This window comes from Pleurodeles waltl, chromosome 6 (genome assembly GCF_031143425.1).
Source record: "Pleurodeles waltl isolate 20211129_DDA chromosome 6, aPleWal1.hap1.20221129, whole genome shotgun sequence".
Lineage (NCBI taxonomy): Eukaryota > Metazoa > Chordata > Amphibia > Caudata > Salamandridae > Pleurodeles > Pleurodeles waltl.
In genome coordinates, this window is record NC_090445.1 from 424,143,006 (window position 1) to 424,160,897 (window position 17,892).

Below are 17,892 nucleotides of genomic sequence, written 5' to 3' on the forward strand. Positions count from 1 at the left end.
AGACAAGGGTCTCTCCCCTGGGGGAAACATTTTATTTAGGCCATTTCTGCCCCCCTTGGGGGCAGATCGGCCTAATTAAGTTAGGCCAATCTGCCCCCCTTGGGGGCAGAAACCTCTAGACACCATGGATTGGTGTGTGTTTTGTTTGGAGGGGCAGCCACGTGGGCAAGGGTCGCTCCCCATGGGGGCACATTACTGTTGGCGATATCTGGCAGATTGGCCTATTTTTGGAAGGCCCATCTGCCCCCATGGGGGGGCAGAAAGCCCACCTGAGACCAGGGAAGATTTTCCCTAAATGGGGCCAAAGTTGTTCTGCCCATCAGTGGACAGATTGGGCAATTACCCCCAATCCGCACTGCAGGGGTAGAAAGCCTACTAGATGCCAGAGAATAGAAAATAAAGAAAAACATTGGGGTGATGGCTACCAACCAGTTTGGGCCTGTGAGAGAGAACAGGGCTGATTGCAGAGGCCCCCTAACTTTTTTTGCCCCCATTTTCCACATTTTGCTGGTGTTTCCTGACTGATGGTGCCCTGGGTACTGCTAACCAGTCCCAGGGCCTGTGCTCTGTGTAAACTCAGTATGCAAATTAGGCTAATTATAATTGACTAAGTCAACCTACCTATAAGTCCCTATTATATGGTAGGACATGTAGGTTTAGGGACAACAGCATAGGTAGTGCACCCATAGGTGCACTGCTGAGATGCCCAGTGTCATTTTAAAGGCAGGCCTGCCTTGCTGGCTGATTTTAAATTAACATTACATGCAAATTCGACTTTGGAATTAAAAGTAGTTCCAAAGTCTTAAACTACCTTATTTTTACATATAAGTCACCCCTAAGGTGTGCCCTATGTGCCCATTGGGTTGGGTGCCATGTAACTATAAGCAGGGACCTTCTGAAAATAGTTTTATAAGCCCTGGTGAGGTAAAACAGCCAAATTCGTTTTCCCCTCATTGAAGTGAATGGCCTCCATAGGCTGGAATGGGGAGACTTTATTTTAATTTTAAAAGTCCCCTTAAGTAACAGATACCAAGAGTTTGGTATCAAATTAATTGTTATAATAAATCCCACAATTTCCAGTTGTTTGATTTAAAATAGCTTGTTCAGGTAAAGAGTTTTAAACTTTACCTGAAAAGTTGCCAACTTCAGCCCTGCAGTGCCCCGATTGGCCAGCCTCTGGCAGCTTGGCCAGGCTGCCTTGATGAGGTGTGAAGTGGCCTGGCTTCACACAAAGAGATGTGCCTGTGGGAGGGAATTTCCCTTCAGCAGATGGTGAGGCAGGAAGGTGGAGGGCTGCCAAACTGGTCTTCAAAGGCACAGAAGGACATTTGGAGCAACCCAGCAACACCCCCACACCCTGCAAACCTAGACAATTAGGTGCCCCCTTGATAAGATTTGGAGAGGGCAGAAGAGGGGTGTGTTTAAGATTTTTAGCCACACCAGTGGGTGGGCTCAGCCAGATGTAACCTCCAAAAATCACTTTCAGCCATGATGGATTTTTGAGGAATGTTGCTCCCTGGGATTGATTTTTGCCGCACTTCCCAGGAAGTGGTCATCACAGGGGGGAAGGACCCTACCCCTGATTGGAGAACCAGGACCCCCCTGTTTTTCACCCAGCAGCAAGGATAAAACTGGCAGACCTGCACCCACACCTCAGTTCCCTACCAGATCCCTACCAGGAAGAACTACAGAAGAAGAAGGACTTGCCTGCTGGACCCCTGGCCTGCACCTTGACCCTGCACTCTGAAGGACTGCACCAGGTGCACACTTGGGCTTCACCACAAGAAGGACTTGGCCTGGCTTCAACTGGTTCAAGGAGGGACTCCCTGTTTGCTACAGGTGAAAAATTGCTAACCAGAGTCCCCTGCACCAACTCCTGAAGAAACCAACCAGCTGACCACTGTCCAGTGGCCAAAAAGGAGTTTGCACCAGGTGCATTCTGGGAGTTGTAGTCCACACCCCCAACAAGCTTTCTCAGAGCTTCTGGAACCTTGGGGTGAGCTGTGGACCCCAAAAGAACCTTAAAGGAACCGACCCGCTGCAGCATCTCTAGCCGGCTTGCCTCAACCGTGACCCGGCCTGACTTGCAGGTTCGTCCCGGTGAAGAAAATCTCCAAAAAAGAGACTAAGTCCGAACGTAGGAAGTTGACCGGGACCTCCCAGCCAGCGTATCTGAAGAGGGCTCCAAGGACGTCGGATCAAAATCCACGTTTGCCCCGGTCGAAGGATTTTCACCTCGAAAAAACGACTAAGTCCGAAGATAAAAATCTCCACTGAGGGCTCCCGCGACGCGTATCCGGAGAAGAGTTCCAGGAGGTCGGATTGGACTGGCAGGTTTGTCCCGCTGAAGAAAATCTTCAGAAAAACAACTAAGTCCGAAGGAAAACTTTTGACTGGGGCCTCCCGCGGGCTGTAGCTGAGCCGGGCTCCATCGCGGTCGGCCTTAAACTTTGACTTTGACCTGGTCGAGGTGCGACCAGATGACCAGATTGGCGCTTTTTGTTTCTAGGCGCTAGAAAACAATAATTCTTTAAAAGTCCATATCCCCGGTTCCCCTTATCCGATCTTATTCGTTTTTGTGTCATTTTAAAGATAAAAATATAATCTATTTTCATAAATTGGATTTTTAAACTGTTTCCTGTGTTTTATTTAATTACTGTTTTGTGATATTTAAATGTTTTACACTCTGTCTCCTAAGTTAAGCCTTGACGCTCGTTGCCAAGTTACCAAGGGTTGAGCTGGGTTTAATTTACTGAGACCTAACTGGACCTAAGTGGAGGTTAGTGGCCTATTGCTATGTGTAGGTACCTACCTGCCCTTACCAATAACCCATTTTCCAACAGCCTGGTTATGCCTCCACCCGAACTGAAGAGGGTGACAGTCTTTCAGTCCTCCCCGCACACTAAAACATCTTATCTCATGAAAAGCAAGAGGACATTTGATTATTTGGGGTTTTCGTTTTACATTTGGGCCATGAGAGCTTGGTAACTCTCAAAATCGTCCCACTTGGAATGGTGAGGGCTGCACTTTTTTTTACTTTGGGACACTGCCATGTAGAAAAATCCCCAAGACCTAGATACATCTGAAAACTAAACATCTGGTTGATTCCAGGGTGGTGTGCTTCACATGCACCCTGTGCTATTTTCTTACCCACAATGCCCTGCAAACCTCCAACTTTGCTGGAAATCACACATTTTTCCCACATTTTTGTGATGGGACCTTCCGGAATCTGCAGGAATCCACAAAATTTCCACCACCCAACATCGTCTCATCTATAGCGATAAAAATTCTGTTGCACTTGTCAGCCTAAAAATGTTTTTTTTCAAACTGCCCTTTTGGACCTGCTTTGATTCCCGCTCAATTTCAACATGTTTTTGGCTCTTCCCTGTCACAGGCACTTGGCCGACCTACACAAGTGAGGTATCATTTTTACCGGGAGACTGAGGGGAACGTTAGGTGGTAGGATATTTTTGTCCCGATGAGGTGATCCCACGCAGAAATGTGGGAAGAATGTGATTTTATTTAGCTACATTTCAAGTTTGCTGAGGATTCTGGGTAAGAAAACGTTGGGGGATCAACGCAAGTCACACCTCCCTGGACTCCCTCGGTGTCTAGTTTTCAGAAATGTCTGGGTTTGGTAGGTTTCCCTGGATGGCTGCTGAGCCCAGGACCAAAAACGCACGTGCCCCCCGCAAAAACAGGCAGTTTTGTATTTGATAATTTTGATGTGTCTAGATAGTGTTTTGGGGCATTTCCTGTCGCGAACACTAGGCCTACTCACACAAGTGAGGTACCATTTTTATCGGGAGACTTAGGGGAACGCTTGTTTTGGGGCATTTACTGTCACGGGCATTTGTGGCACCCCTCAGATTCCAGACCTTTCTGTCACTGAAATGTGAGGAAAAGGTGTTTTTTAACCAAATTGAGGTTTGCAAAGGATTTGGGGTAACAGAACCTGGTGGGAGCCCCACAAGTCACCTCATCTTGGATTCCCCTAAGGGTCTAGTTTTAAAAAATGCACAGATTTGCTAGTTTTCCCTAGGTGCAGGATGAGCTAGAGGCCACAATCCACAGGTAGGCACTTTGCAAAAAACACCTCTGTTTTCTTTGGGAAAATGTGATGTGTCCACGTTGTGTTTTGGGGCATTTTCTGTCACGGGCACTAGGCCTACCTCACACAAGTGAGGTATCTTTTTTATTGGGAGACTTGGAGGAACGCTGGGTGGAAGGAAATTTGTGGCTCCTCTCAGATTCCAGAACTTTCTGTCACTGAAATGTGAGGAAAAGGTGTTTTTTAGCCAAATTGAGGTTTGCAAAGGATTTGGGGTAACAGAACCTGGTGGGAGCCCCGCAAGTCACCTCATCTTGGATTCCCCTAGGGGTCTAGTTTTCAAAAATGCACAGATTTGGTAGGTTTCCCTAGGTGCCGGCTGAGCTAGAGGCCAAAATCCACAGATAGGCACTTTGCAAAAAACACCTCTGTTTTCTTTGGGAAAATGTGATGTGTCCACGTTGTGTTTTGGGGCATTTCCTGTCGCGGGCACTTGGTCTACCCACACAAGTGAGGTGTCATTTTTATCAGGAGACTTGGGTGGAAGGAAACTTGTGGTGTCTAGTTTTCAAAAATGCACAGTTTGGTAGGTTTCTCTGGGTGCCGGCTGAGCCAGAGGCCAAAATCTACAGCTAGGCACTTTGCAAAAAACACGTCAGATTTTAATTTAAAAATGTGATGTGTCCATGTTGCGTTTCCTGTAGGCCTACCCACGGAAGTGAGGTACCATTTTTATCGGGAGACTTGGGGGAACACAGAATAGCAAAACAAGTGTTATTGGCCCTTGTCTTTCTCTACATTTTTCCTTCCAAATGTAAGATAGTGTGTAAACAAGATGTCTATTTGAGAAATGCCCTGTAAATCACATGCTAGTGTGAGCACCCCGTAATTCAGAGATGCGCAAATAACCACTGCTTCTCAACACCTTATCTTGTGCCCATTTTGGAAATACAAAGGTTTTCCTGATACCTAATTTTCACTCTTTATATTTCAGCAAATGAATTGCTGTATACCCGTATAGAATGAAAACCCATTGCAAGGTGCAGCTCATTTATTGACTCCGGGTACCTAGGGTTCTTGATGAACCTACAAGCTCTATATATCCCCGCAACCAGAAGAGTCCAGCAGACGTAATGGTATATTGCTTTTAAAACTCTGACATCGCAGGAAAAAGTTACAGAGTAAAACGTGGAGAAAAATGGCTGTTTTTTTCACTTCAATTTCAATATTTTTTTTATTTCAGCTGTTATTTTCTATAGGAAACTGTAGGAAAGTACCATCTTGCCTGGCATGTTACCCCCATTTTCACTGTATGTATGTTTTTTTTAGCCCTTGCGTCACTGGGATCCTGCTAGGTAGGACCCAAGTGCTCATAGTATGTGCCCTGTATGTGTTCCCTGTGTGGTGCCTAACTGTATCACTGAGGCTCTGCTAACCAGAACCTCAGTATTTATGCTCCCTCTCTGCTTTCTAAGTTTGTCACTGCAGGCTAGTGATTAAATTTACCAGTTCTCATTGGAACACTGGTACACCCATATCATTCCCTTGTATATGGTACTTAGTACCCAGGGTATTGGGGTTCCAGGAGATCCCTATGGGCTGCAGCATTTCTTTTGCCACCCATAGGGAGCTCAGGCAATTCTTACACAGGCCTGCCACTGCAGCCTGAGTGAAATAACGTCCACAGTATTTCACAGCCATTTTTCCCTGTACATAAGTAACTTATAAGTCACCTATATGTCTAACCCCACACTTGGTGAAGTTTGGGTGCCAAGTTACTTAGTGTGTGGGCACCCTGGCACTAGCCAAGGAGCCCCCACATCATTCAGGGCAAATTCCCCGGACTTTGTGAGTGCGGGGACACCATTACACTCCTGCACTATACATAGGTCACTACCTATGTATAGCGTCACAGTGGTAACTCCGAACATGGCCATGTAACATGTCTAAGATCATGGAATTGTCACCCCAATACCATTCTGGTATTGGGGAGACATTTCCTTGATCCGCCGGGTCTCTAGCACAGAACCCGGGTACTGCCAAACTGCCTTACCGGGGTTTCCACTGCAACTGTTGCTGCTGCCAACCCCTCAGACAGGATTCTGCCCTCCTGGGGTCTGGGCAGCCCCGCCCAGGTAGGCAGAACAAAGGATTTCCTTTGAGAGATGGTGTTACACCCTCTCCCTTTGGAAACAGGTGTGAAGGGCTGGGGAGGAGTAGCCTCCCCCAGCCTCTGGAAATGCTTTGAGGGCCACAGATGGTGCCCATCTCTGCATAAGCCAGTCTACACCGGTTCAGTGACCACTCCCCTGACCAGTAGCTCCCAGGGGAGGTGCCCAGAGCTCCTCCAGTGTGTCCCAGACCTCTGCCATCTTGGATTCAGAGGTGTTGGGGGCACACTGGACTGCTCTGAGTGGCCTGTGCCAGCAGGTGACGTCAGAGACCCCCTCTGATAGGCTCTTACCTCTCTTGGTAGCCAATCCTGCTTTCTTGGTAGCCAAACCTCTTTTTCTGGCTATTTAGGGTCTCTCCTCTGGGGTATTCTTCAGATAACAAATGCAAGAGCTCACCAGAGTTCCTCTGCACTTCCCTCTTTGACTTCTGTCAAGGATCGACCGCTGACTGCTCCAGGACGCCTGAAAAACCGCAACAAAGTAGCAAGACGACTACCAGCAACACTGTAGCTACTAATCCTGCCGGCTTTCTTGACTGCTTCCTGGTGGTGCATGCTCTGAGGGCTGTCTGCTTTCACCCTGCACTGGAAATCCCAAAGAAATCTCCCGTGGGTTGACAGAGTCTTCCCCCTGCTAACGCAGGCACCAAACTTCTGCATCACCAGTCCTCTGGGTCCCCTCTCATCTCGACGAGCATGGTCCCTTGAACACAGGAGCTAGATCCTAATGACCCCCACAGTCCAGTGATCCTTCAGTCCAAGTTTGGTGGAGGTAAGTCCTTGCCTCCCCACACTAGACTGCAAACCTGTGTACTGCATGATTTGCAGCTGCTCCGGCTTTTGTACACTTCTCCAATGATTCCTTTGTGCACAGCCTAGCCTGGGCACTCCGTCCTGCAGTGCTCAACCCTCTGAGTTGGATTCCGACATCGTGGGACCCTCCTTTGTGACTCTGAGTTGACTCTGGTTCATAAATCTTCTAAGTGCCTGCTCTAGTACTTCTGCGGGTGCTGCCTGATTCTGTGGGGGCTATCTAAGTTGCTGAGCGTCCCATCTGTCTCCTCTTCCAAGGGGCTACATCCTGGTCCTTCCTGGTCCCCAGCAGCACCCAAAAACCTCTCCCGGGACCCTTGCAGCTAGCAAGGCTTGTTTGCAGTATTTCTGCGTGGAAACACTTCTGAAACATCCAGCACGCCGTGGGACATCTTCCATCCAAAGGAGCAGTTCCTAGCCCTTTTCGTTGTTGCAGAATCTTTGGCTTCTTCCACCCAGAGGCAGCCTTCTTGCACCTTCATCTGGGGTTTCCGGGGCTCCTGCCCCCGCGGACACTACTGCGACTCTTGGACTTGGTCCCCTAGCCTTGCAGGTCCTCAGGTCCAGGAATCTGTCTTCAGTGCTTTGCTGGTGTTTGTGGTTCTTGCAGAATCCTCCTATCACGACTATTGTGTCCTTTTGAGGTATTAGGGGAACTTTACTTCTACTTTTCAGGGTCTTGGGGTGGGGTATCTTGGACACCCTGACTGTTTTCTTACATTCCCAGCAACCCTCTACAAGCTCCCATAGGTCTGGGGTCCATTCGTGATTCGCATTCCACTTTTGGAGTATATGGTTTGTGTTGCCCCTAGACCTATGTTCACCTATTGCATCTTATTGTAATTCTACACTGTTTGCATTACTTTTCTTACTGTTACTTACCTGTTTGGGTTTGTGTACATATAACGTGTGTATATTACTTACCTTCTAACTGAGGGTACTCACTGAGATACTTGTGGCATATTGTCATAAAAATAAAGTACCTTTATTTTTAGTAACTCTGAGTATTGTGTTTTCTTATGATATTGTGCTATATGATATAAGTGATATAGTAGGAGCTTTGCATGTCTCCTAGTTCAGCCTAAGCTGCTTTGCCATAGCTACCTTCTATCAGCCCAAGCTGCTAGAAACACCTCTATTCTACTAATAAGGGATAACTGGACCTGGCACAGGGTGTAAGTACCACAAGGTACCCACTATAAGCCAGGCCAGTCTCCCACAGAACTGGAAGGAGGCTGAAAGCACAAAACAATCATAAAAATGGGGTATGTCCCAGTAAAATGCCAAAATTGTATTGAAAAATTGGGTTTTCTGATTCAAGTCGGCCTGTTCCTGAAAGCTGGGAAGCTGGTGATTTTATCACTGCAAACCCTTCTTCTGAAGCCCTTTTTCCCTTTTGTTTTTTTTAGAAAAAACTAACTTTTCACTTCACTTTGGCTAATTTCTTGGTCTCCTTCAGGGGAACCCACAAACTCTGGGTACCTCTAGAATCTTTAGGATGTTGGAAAAAAGGACACAAATTTGGTGTGGGTACCTTATGTGGGCAAAAAGTTATGAGGGTCTAAGTGTAAACTGACCCAAAAAGCCAAAAAAAGGCCTGGCACCTGAGGGGGAAAAGGGCTGGCAGCGAAGGGGTTAAAGTCATCAATTTGACTACTAAGGAAAGATAGTCTTTAAAGATCACATGGACTAAAGTATGTTGACAGAGTGGAGATGAGGGCTGAATCCTACAGAGGTATGTAGGGCAGGTCAAAGCAGGAAGATTGGAATTGGTATTGTCAGAACCCCATTTAGGGGGCCACAGGACACACAGGAGTTACTGGGCCCCACCAATGTGGTTGAGGTCTTTTACCCCTGTTACCCCGGGGCCCAACCTACTATAGATCCCTCCCAACTGGGTCATGCGCCCTCTTCTGCACCTGACTCTCAGCTGGATAGCATAGCTCAAGCAGTCAAAGCTTCCTCAAGGGAAGTTCGGATACAGTTCAGTGAACATGGCTCATAGCTCAGCTGCACGCAGCGCATGCAATAAATCAATGTCCAGTCTAAAACTTAATTTTGTATAAAAAGAAGTATTTTAATTCTAACTCTGCATATGGAAAGGTAAACAACATTCAAAAAGCATTAGCATCCCCTTGAGGTAGGAATCATAGGAGTCGTCAGGCCATTCCCTCTATTTTCAACTCCCAACTAACAGGGGCACTGTTATTCCCCATTCACTTTTTACTGCATCCAGGGAATGTAACCCATTAGGCCATACACAAGAGTACCCCCACCATTTTGGACTCTGGTTCTGCCACCCCATAGACTCTAAGTGACTGCAATTTACAAACAAATGGGGTATATTCCTCGGGCCCCAAAGGCCCAGTTCTCAGCTTACCTGCTCAGGCCGTACAAAACCTGTCAGCTGTGCAGCACGACCCTGGTCCGGATCGGCAAAATCAGGCTGCACGCATCACACACACAGCTTCTGGCAGATGCCTGCTCTCTCTCTCTCTCTCTCTCTCTCTCTCTCTCTCTCTCTCTCTACTGAGTCATGCTTACCAGTAGTCTTGATGATTGGAGTTGTTCTGATTACAGTGAGCATGCGGTGAGTCTATATCTCCTTCCTCAGGGAAAAGGGGCTCCAACGTTATCATGTTTGTCCTCAGGTCTCCTCAAGTGCAAACCTTTGCATACATGCAGATCCTGCTTCGGTCGCAGTAGCAGTTTCCCAGGACACGGGCAACAAACCAGACCTCTAGCCTCAGTGTTTGAGCGGCCCCTCCTGGCATAAGAGGTCACTGGTTTAATCCTCTTCACACGGGTGACAGCCGAAAAGCGGGTTTCTCCCTCTGCTTCTTGTCACAGGTCACGGCGGCCCCTCCTGGCAGATGGGGTTGCTGATTTCCCTATGCTGCACATGGGCAACGGCCCGATTGGTGATTCACATTTCCTCACACCCTGCTTAGGAGGCCCCTACATCCGGGCTCTCCTCTGGATATCGCTTTCTCCAATGCACTCCTCTCCCTCAAGGGCACACCAGTCTTGGCAAGCAGGCAGTGGTGCTCCAGATTACAGGGCAAGTGATCTTGGTTTCCATGGATGATGTCCCTCCAGCAAGAAAACTACAGGCTGCACCCCCTAGTCCTGGTCACTGGCAGACGTCTTGCAGAGTTCTACCTTCTCACATAGCACAGCTGGCTGCTCAGGAAAAATGAAAAAGTTTAGGGTCTCAGACTCCCATACTTCTAGTTCTTTTCCAGACATAAAATTTGTTTTAGGGTCAGGGCCTTTGAAGTTTGATTTTGGGGTTCTGCTTTTTTTAAATGGAGATCTCTCCCCTTACTTCTTCCTCCTGAAGAATGTCTTTCGTAGCAGGCAGGACTCTGAAGCTGAATCACCCACAACAAGATTCCTGGGAGACCAGAGTTCATGCCTGGATGCCACCCACAGTGTTATGTGCATCAAAGGGTAATCTTGAGCGTTCAGCCCTAACCTTTATGCTTCCCTTACCAGCCCAAACTCTCTCTTCCTGAGATGTGCCCAGGCATATTCCCTTGTAATCTGTCTCTGAATCTAAGAGCCCTTTGAAATGCACAGGGAGACCCTGGATCACCCCTCATCCAGTCCTTGTCCCACCCAGCTTATAGGAATGCAACAATACACAATATGTCCAAGGAAATTCCTATACTCCTCATATTTCACCAGGCAGGACTGGGCTCCCCGAAATGGAACCCAAGGTCCCCCATGTTATGTACTATTGTAGGCACTTCTGCACTCAGGGTACATTTACAGCACATTCATTGCTTAGTACTGTTGTCCTCATGTATTATGCTACCACCAGCATTCCCACATGAAGTACACACACACACTCTGTGTGCACTGTTCAGTATTACAGTCTCAGTACAGCACCAGTGTGTTATTTTAAAAGCACACCCTGCCAGCACACACACATTTACCACTGTACTATAATTCACCCTAAGTGTAGTGTATTCCTTGAGAGCACACATGCACTCGGCACATTTTCATCATGCATGCACTTCCACAAAAACTTGATGCAGGCCAAAGATGAGTTACACAAAGCAGTGGGTCTTTTAAAAAGGAGAGTGAGCATGTAGGCCTCAAACCAGTGACACAGGGTAAAAAAGTACCTGTTCACTACTACTGATCACTACATGGTTTGATGCCACCACTGTGCTTGTGCTGTGTAACTCCTGGTAAAGGCAATAGCCTTCCACCTCTAGGAGGGTAGCGCTTTGGGCGCACCTCCCGATCTTATAAGACCACAATGTGTGACACAGGCCTATTTCATGGCACACATGCATCACTCATGTTCACCTATGGCAAAAAAATCTGCTATAGGGTTTTAAACAACAATACCGTTGGGCACTCAGCAGGGATACACATCTCTCACCATGCAGAGGACTTTTCCGTCCAAACAGGTATATAGAGATCCTTTGAGAATGATTAGAAAGAAAAGAGAGAAACCAGTCCATGGTGGCACTGCAGGCTCCTTGGTTAGACATTCTGTCTAAACAAATGACATGAGAAACTGTGTCAACTGTTACAGAGGTCCAAGAGAATAAGGGTGGCAGAATTGTTTAAGGTTGCTCAAATGGATTCTGTAGGTTATCGTTGGGCTGGTTCAATGCTGTAAAGGTAATGAAAGTCAAATGGTATCCTCCAGTAGCAAATTGAACTAAGTGAAAATGGGCAATTGCTTATTTATTTCTTTTACCAAATTACTATTTAGATGTGTTTGCCATTTTTTTTTAACTTCAGATTCGCTTACTGAGATTTTACAGCAAAATGTGAAAGATAAAGATCAATGCCATTACGTTAATTGTGAGAAAAACACCTTTCCAAATTGGTCGTAAACATGTGCAGTTTACGTTTTAATCAGTAAGTGAGCCTTATGATTGTAAGACTTGGAAATGGATGTTAGACACAAATGAAACAATCACAATGTCATAGCTAAATCCAGATATGAAGAATGTAACACACACGTTCTTTAGAATGACTTACGGCTGTTGATTGGTAGCCCTTTGACCAAAGAGGAGGACAAAAAAGAAAGCAAATAGAGAAAACCAAGAAAAAAGAACAATACGACATGCTAATGGTTAAATCAGAAACTAATCCCCCTTCGAGCATTGGTATGGGTTCCTTCCGAGCAAGGCAGCAGGTGTTGTGTCTAGCAGTGGGCAGACAAGGGCAGGCAGAGTGTGACTGATGAAGAGTGAGATGAGACTAGGCACAAAATAGAGGCCTGTGGACCCTTGCAAAGTAGTATTGCAAGTCCATGTAGCAATTTCAAGAGGCTAGGTCATTAAACAAAATATCTATTTATGCACACAAAAATATTTTACTGCTGCTGTATTACTGCCACCAAACGCTATGTTATTGGCTCCTCTGATTAAGCACACCAAGCACACCATGTGTCAGAAAGCACTAACATTGTACTCGGAATCTCATGAGAGCCATCCACGCTTCCATCTCTCACCATCCCCATCAATGACCACAGAGACATCAGACACCACCACTCTGACTGATCACTTCCCCTGGCACTGACGTGTGCTGGTCAAACTGGATATCTACAGAGAATAGGAAATATTTTAGTAACTAGATATGAAAGTCATGCATGTAAATCTAACAGTGAAAGGATACAGCTCTGTCTCTCTGTAACCAACTCTCTGTGTTTGGACATGAAACTTGCTATCTCCAAACCTAAAGAACACAAGATATGACTAACAGGCGTTGATGTTCAGTGGTTCTAAACCGTGCACTTTGTAAATCGCTTACTAATCACTCTTAATACTATATATATATATATATATATATATATATATATATATATATATATATATTACACACAAATAGTATATATATATATATATATATATATATACTATTTGTGTGTAACATTTCTCGATCTTAGACTTCTTCTTGTTCCATCACAGTAATTAAATCCTGAGTTAAATTGAAAACAACCTTAAAGTCTTTAGAAACGTTCAAAGTCAGATATTCAAAATAGTTCAAAGTCAAAGTTTGTTTTCTTATCATGCCCCAAATTGCATATTTCTTTTTGAATTCCTCATTGTTTGCCAAGAAGATCCAAAGGAAACACTTGTTCATTTCAAAAGAAATTCTGCATATTAAATTCTTTGCAGCAGCAACATTGTATCATGATTGCTAGCAAGGACGCTGTGAAACAGTAGGGAAACTATACCTGAAAACAAAAGAGAGGAGCACGTTTTTTGGATGTTGCCTCGTAACCCTGCTTTTTTCTCAGTAGCTTGCTATAGTACTTTTTTCTGGGTTTGGGTTTCTTTGGAATAGTTCTTGGTGCGTGTATTGTCAAGTTTAGAACTTCAATGTTCCAAACTTGCTTTCTCAACGTCACAACACTAATGATAACCTGCAATAGCTGTTTTAAAGACATCCCATAATATTGACTTGGAGATGACCATTATGCCTCATTTTTGTGTAAGGAATCAGTAATAGCTTATCTGGTGGTTTTTAATAAATATGAGCCATAATATCTTTCTAATTTTGAAAAAAAGGGAGATATATAATTCACAGTACTTGTTCTTTCTAACCAAGTAATACCCTGGTACCTTTTACAATGATATGGAGTTTTAAGCTCTTACCTTTAAAGGGTTTCCTAGAAAAAAATATCAGGTATATTTCAATTACACAATATGGCTCCATGGAAACATAGTGAGTCATAAATGGGACGTCTTCAACCTGCACAAAGGACACCAGTAGATGTAGCACATTTGTTAAATAGGAAACCTGTCTGTCCGATTTAAAAAGGTAGTTTAAGTACTCATGGACAGAACAAAATAGTTTAACTATTAATGGATTACCATACCAGTTGTGCTACCACCTTCTACAAAAATATTCACCTTGTGAAAGCTTTCAATTAGAAATCTTTAACAATCTACTATATAAAGGGAAGGCCTTTTAAATGATGAGTTATGTGGAAAAAACTGCTCACAGAGAATCATGAAACAGTGTACATGGTGACATGCCCAGAGCCAACCCCAATTATTTTTCCATTACGTTTAAGTGGTCTAAATCCTGAATCTCACCAGTTTTTCACCCAAAAAGTCAATTGTGGGATAATTTTGTCCTTCTGGAACTTCAGGACTGGGATCACTGAAAAGCCCTCCTAAGCACTATAAAATGTGCACATAATTTGATCATAGATATAGCTTTTCAACTATGAGAAACAACTTGAATATTCCACCTTAAGTTTGGAACCAAACTTTAGCCTAGCTAGATAAACATGACAACTATTGTCATGGGTCCATTTTAGAAATTTGCATGGGCACACGTATTTTAACTAAGGCCTGTGGCCTGTGGCCTTTTACCTACTTATATGCTTCATTTCATTTAATTCATTTTAGCATTACTGGTTCTTAACTGGAATGTTTTATTTTTCTAATCAGCTACTATTCTGTGAAAGTGTTATTACTTTCCTTGCATGACATTTCACCTTGTACCTCTGACCAAGTCTGCTCAAGGCTGTACATAATAATCTGTCTAGCATTGCTGCCACCAGTAGAGTGCACAGCCAACCTCAGCACTTAGACACATGATCACATTAGGCCTGTTTCTCAGAATACAACGCGTTTTGTTATAAGAAGTTTATGCAGGCCAAAGAAAGTTAGAGAGATCATCCTATGCTGTGCCATTTCATTGTCACTTTGCTGACCTCCGCCCTGTCTCTACAACCAATGGAGGAGACAGCAGGCAAACCCCTGCTTTTAGGTATGGGAGCTGGTGTTCCGTCCATGGACTAAGTACGGACAGAAAAAGGGATAACACTGCTATGCTCTTGCTTAGAAGTGTAGGTAGAGACGCATAGGGGTTTGTAGACATACACTTGTTCCATTATGTTGGGATTTTTTCCCAATTATGATAACCATTTTTATTGTGCTATGTCCAATCATCCTCATGATCGCAGCTCATAAATGTTATCATAGATTAGAGTATTTTCTATAAATGCATTGAAAACTGTCCTGCATCTTTTGTCCACCTATGTGCGTGTGAGACCTGTGCAAACGAGAGAAAACAGCAGGATCAGCCGACCACAACTACCCTGAGGAGTCAGAGAGTGTCACATATCAGGCTACCGCAAATCACCTTTACTTTAGGTTTGGGTGAGGTGCTGCTAGCTAGCTGAAAGGGTTAGACCGACAGCTAGCAGACGGAGGGGGATTGAATCAGTCCCCCACACATGTTGGTGCTGACACACATAACCAGCAGTCTTGTCCCCATGACAGGAGTCTTAATTTGTTTTAGAATTAATAAGCCTGAGGGCTAGCACCATTTCTTTACGAGGCAACATTATTTTGACTTTGGCTGTAACTGTGTGTAAATGAATTATGGAGGCATATAGAGCCAAATTGTCCAGGTAAACTTGAACTAAATTATCCAGGCCTTTCGCTGTTTGTTTGGTGAGGGAGACATTGTCTGCATACATAAGCAACAATGCAAATTCTTCCTCAATTTTATGAGCAAATGTTCCCCTTCATAACACAAAGAGAAAGATCTGAAGCAAAGATTTTGGAAAGAGCTACTTATTTCATTATCAAGACCTTTTATTTTCAAAATTGATGGTAACTGGCCCTTTGCTTTCAAAATTTCTTTTGGCATTTCAGCCTGATTAAATTGCACTTCACTCTGTTCAATGGCCCCATTAGAATTGATATTTTGCCAAGACAGAGTCGGAATTTTAGCATCACTGTCCTGAATTTATCCTGTGCCTCTGAATCAAATAGTTTATACATTGGCCTCTTATAGGAAATCTTAAATAGTGCAACTCTAAAGGCTTTTTTAATCCAATATTTAAGACTTTTCCAAAAAGTAGAATTTCCATAAGGAAAGCTCAAAAGTAGTCCATGGGACCATCGAGGCTATTCCAGGAATGGCATTCTCCTGCTAAAAACCCAACTTGAGGTGTCCGAAGTTGTACTCGTTTGATGTTTGTGGCTTTTCTCAACCCTTTGCTTCACTGGCATGAGGATGGAAATGCATTCTCTTCAGTTGTCTTTTAACTCTACTGGGAGTGCTGTGTATGCCACGGGATCCGCAGTGAGCAGCTGTCACACAAGTAGTGGAAGGGTTATGCTGTATGCATTACATTTTTGTCCCATGCCCCAGACTATTGTTACCTGCATAATCAGGCTGTAAAACAAGAATTTAGACACCCGCCCGCCCCTTGAAGGGTCCAGGGGAGAAGCCCCCTCTATGGCCTGAATTACACCATATTTTCCCCCATTTCTGATTTCACGCTGTCCATACTTGAGAAAAAAGGATCACACACTGGTTACAATATTCAAAGGCAGTGTCACTCCAACTCGGAGTTATCAGTTTGAAAAATAAAGCTCACGAAAACTTTCAGTTGTTTACCGCATAGATCTTTCACTGGAATTATAGAATGGTGCCTCATATGCATAGACGTCTTGCAACAAGAACCTCCTATTGTGACTTTTATGGGTTTCATCCAAAATCTGACCCTTCTTCAAAAACGTAGAACTTCCTCCTCTGAAGTTTAAATAAAATCCACGGGGTGTCTTAATTGAGACAGGTTTCATATTTAATTAATGTTTTGTAGACTTCCAGCGCCTAGAAGGTAATTATGTCTGGTGAACAATAAGCCTGTATTCTGAAATCCAATGGGTGGTTTGCTGATATGCTGAAAATCTTTCAAAGGTAAACCCTGGCATCATATCTCGTCTTAAACTGTGAATAAGGAGAATTGTGGCTGATGGAAATCAATATTAATGTTGCAGTGCCTTCCTCATGGTCTTATTTTAAATTAAGTATTGGTTTACTCTTTTGGCAGATCTGCCCCTTTCTGGAAGGTGCAACTGTGGTCTGGGATAATATCCAAAAGGTCCCCTACGCCCACAAGGGCAACCAGTGGGTGAGCTACGACAATGTCCTTAGCTACCAGTACAAGGTGAGTGCTGTGCTTGACAGTAGGTCTTGTAACACCCGGATTACTAACTGGTATCTTTATTAGTCTGAATATCTTCTGCTACCCGATTGAGGTCTTGGAGAACATTAACCACTTGGACAAAGTCTCGTCACAGGGTAAAGTATGTGTACATGTATGCCTGGTGTGTTTGCAGAGAGGGCGCTTGGTGCTAGTGGTTTCAGTTTCATCTCAGAAATTGATAGTGGAACAAAAAGAGTTATATACCCTGCTCACTCTATTGCGTCCTTAACATGTCCCTGTGCATGCAGAACCCTGGTAGTGAATACAGAACTGCTCCATTATTGGAGCAAGTATATTGGCAGTCTGTCAACAGGTTGTGATCTCTGGCAGTCGCGGTTTGTGGTAAAAAGAAGGGGCGGGCGGCGCCTGGGGGGATAAAAAAATTACATAAAAAATAATATTTAAAAAACACTTACCTCCTCCATTGCCGATGCACCGCTCCTCTGCGCTCCCAAGCAGACTAGGAGCCTGTGAAGGGCTGTGCAGGCTCTCTCTAGCACGGCAACTGTGCTGCTGGGCTGGAGGGAGTCTACCATGCATGTGTGTTTGCCTGGCCCGAGACGGCCGGAAAACACACGTGCGCTCTGAGGGGATTTGTTGTGCTGTGCACTCCCCCTCACTGCTCTTCACCCTGTGCCACCCCCTTTTACCCAAAAAAAATAATAAACTGTTTATTATCTTTTTTTGGTAAAAGGTTTGCAGCTGCTGCTGCTGGCTGCAGGAAACACAGTCCTCCGCCTTAATGTAGGAGCCGCCCCTGACCTCTGGGCCATCAAACTTCTAATGTATTCATGTCATATTCCTGCTCAAACATAGTGCCAAGCTCTTGGACTTTATGTAACCCTCAGTTTGATGCCATCTTCT

The 17,892-nt window shown here is 44.7% G+C and overlaps 1 protein-coding gene across 1 annotated transcript in view; it reads left to right on the forward strand.

Moving 5' to 3' along the window:
* Positions 1-17,892, forward strand: part of LOC138299830 (acidic mammalian chitinase-like) — a 73,830-nt gene that overhangs the window by 36,499 nt on the left and 19,439 nt on the right. The window contains exon 9 of the mRNA XM_069238425.1: positions 16,873-16,989. Within this exon, the coding sequence (XP_069094526.1) occupies positions 16,873-16,989 (117 nt within the window). The remainder of the gene's footprint in view (positions 1-16,872; positions 16,990-17,892) is intronic.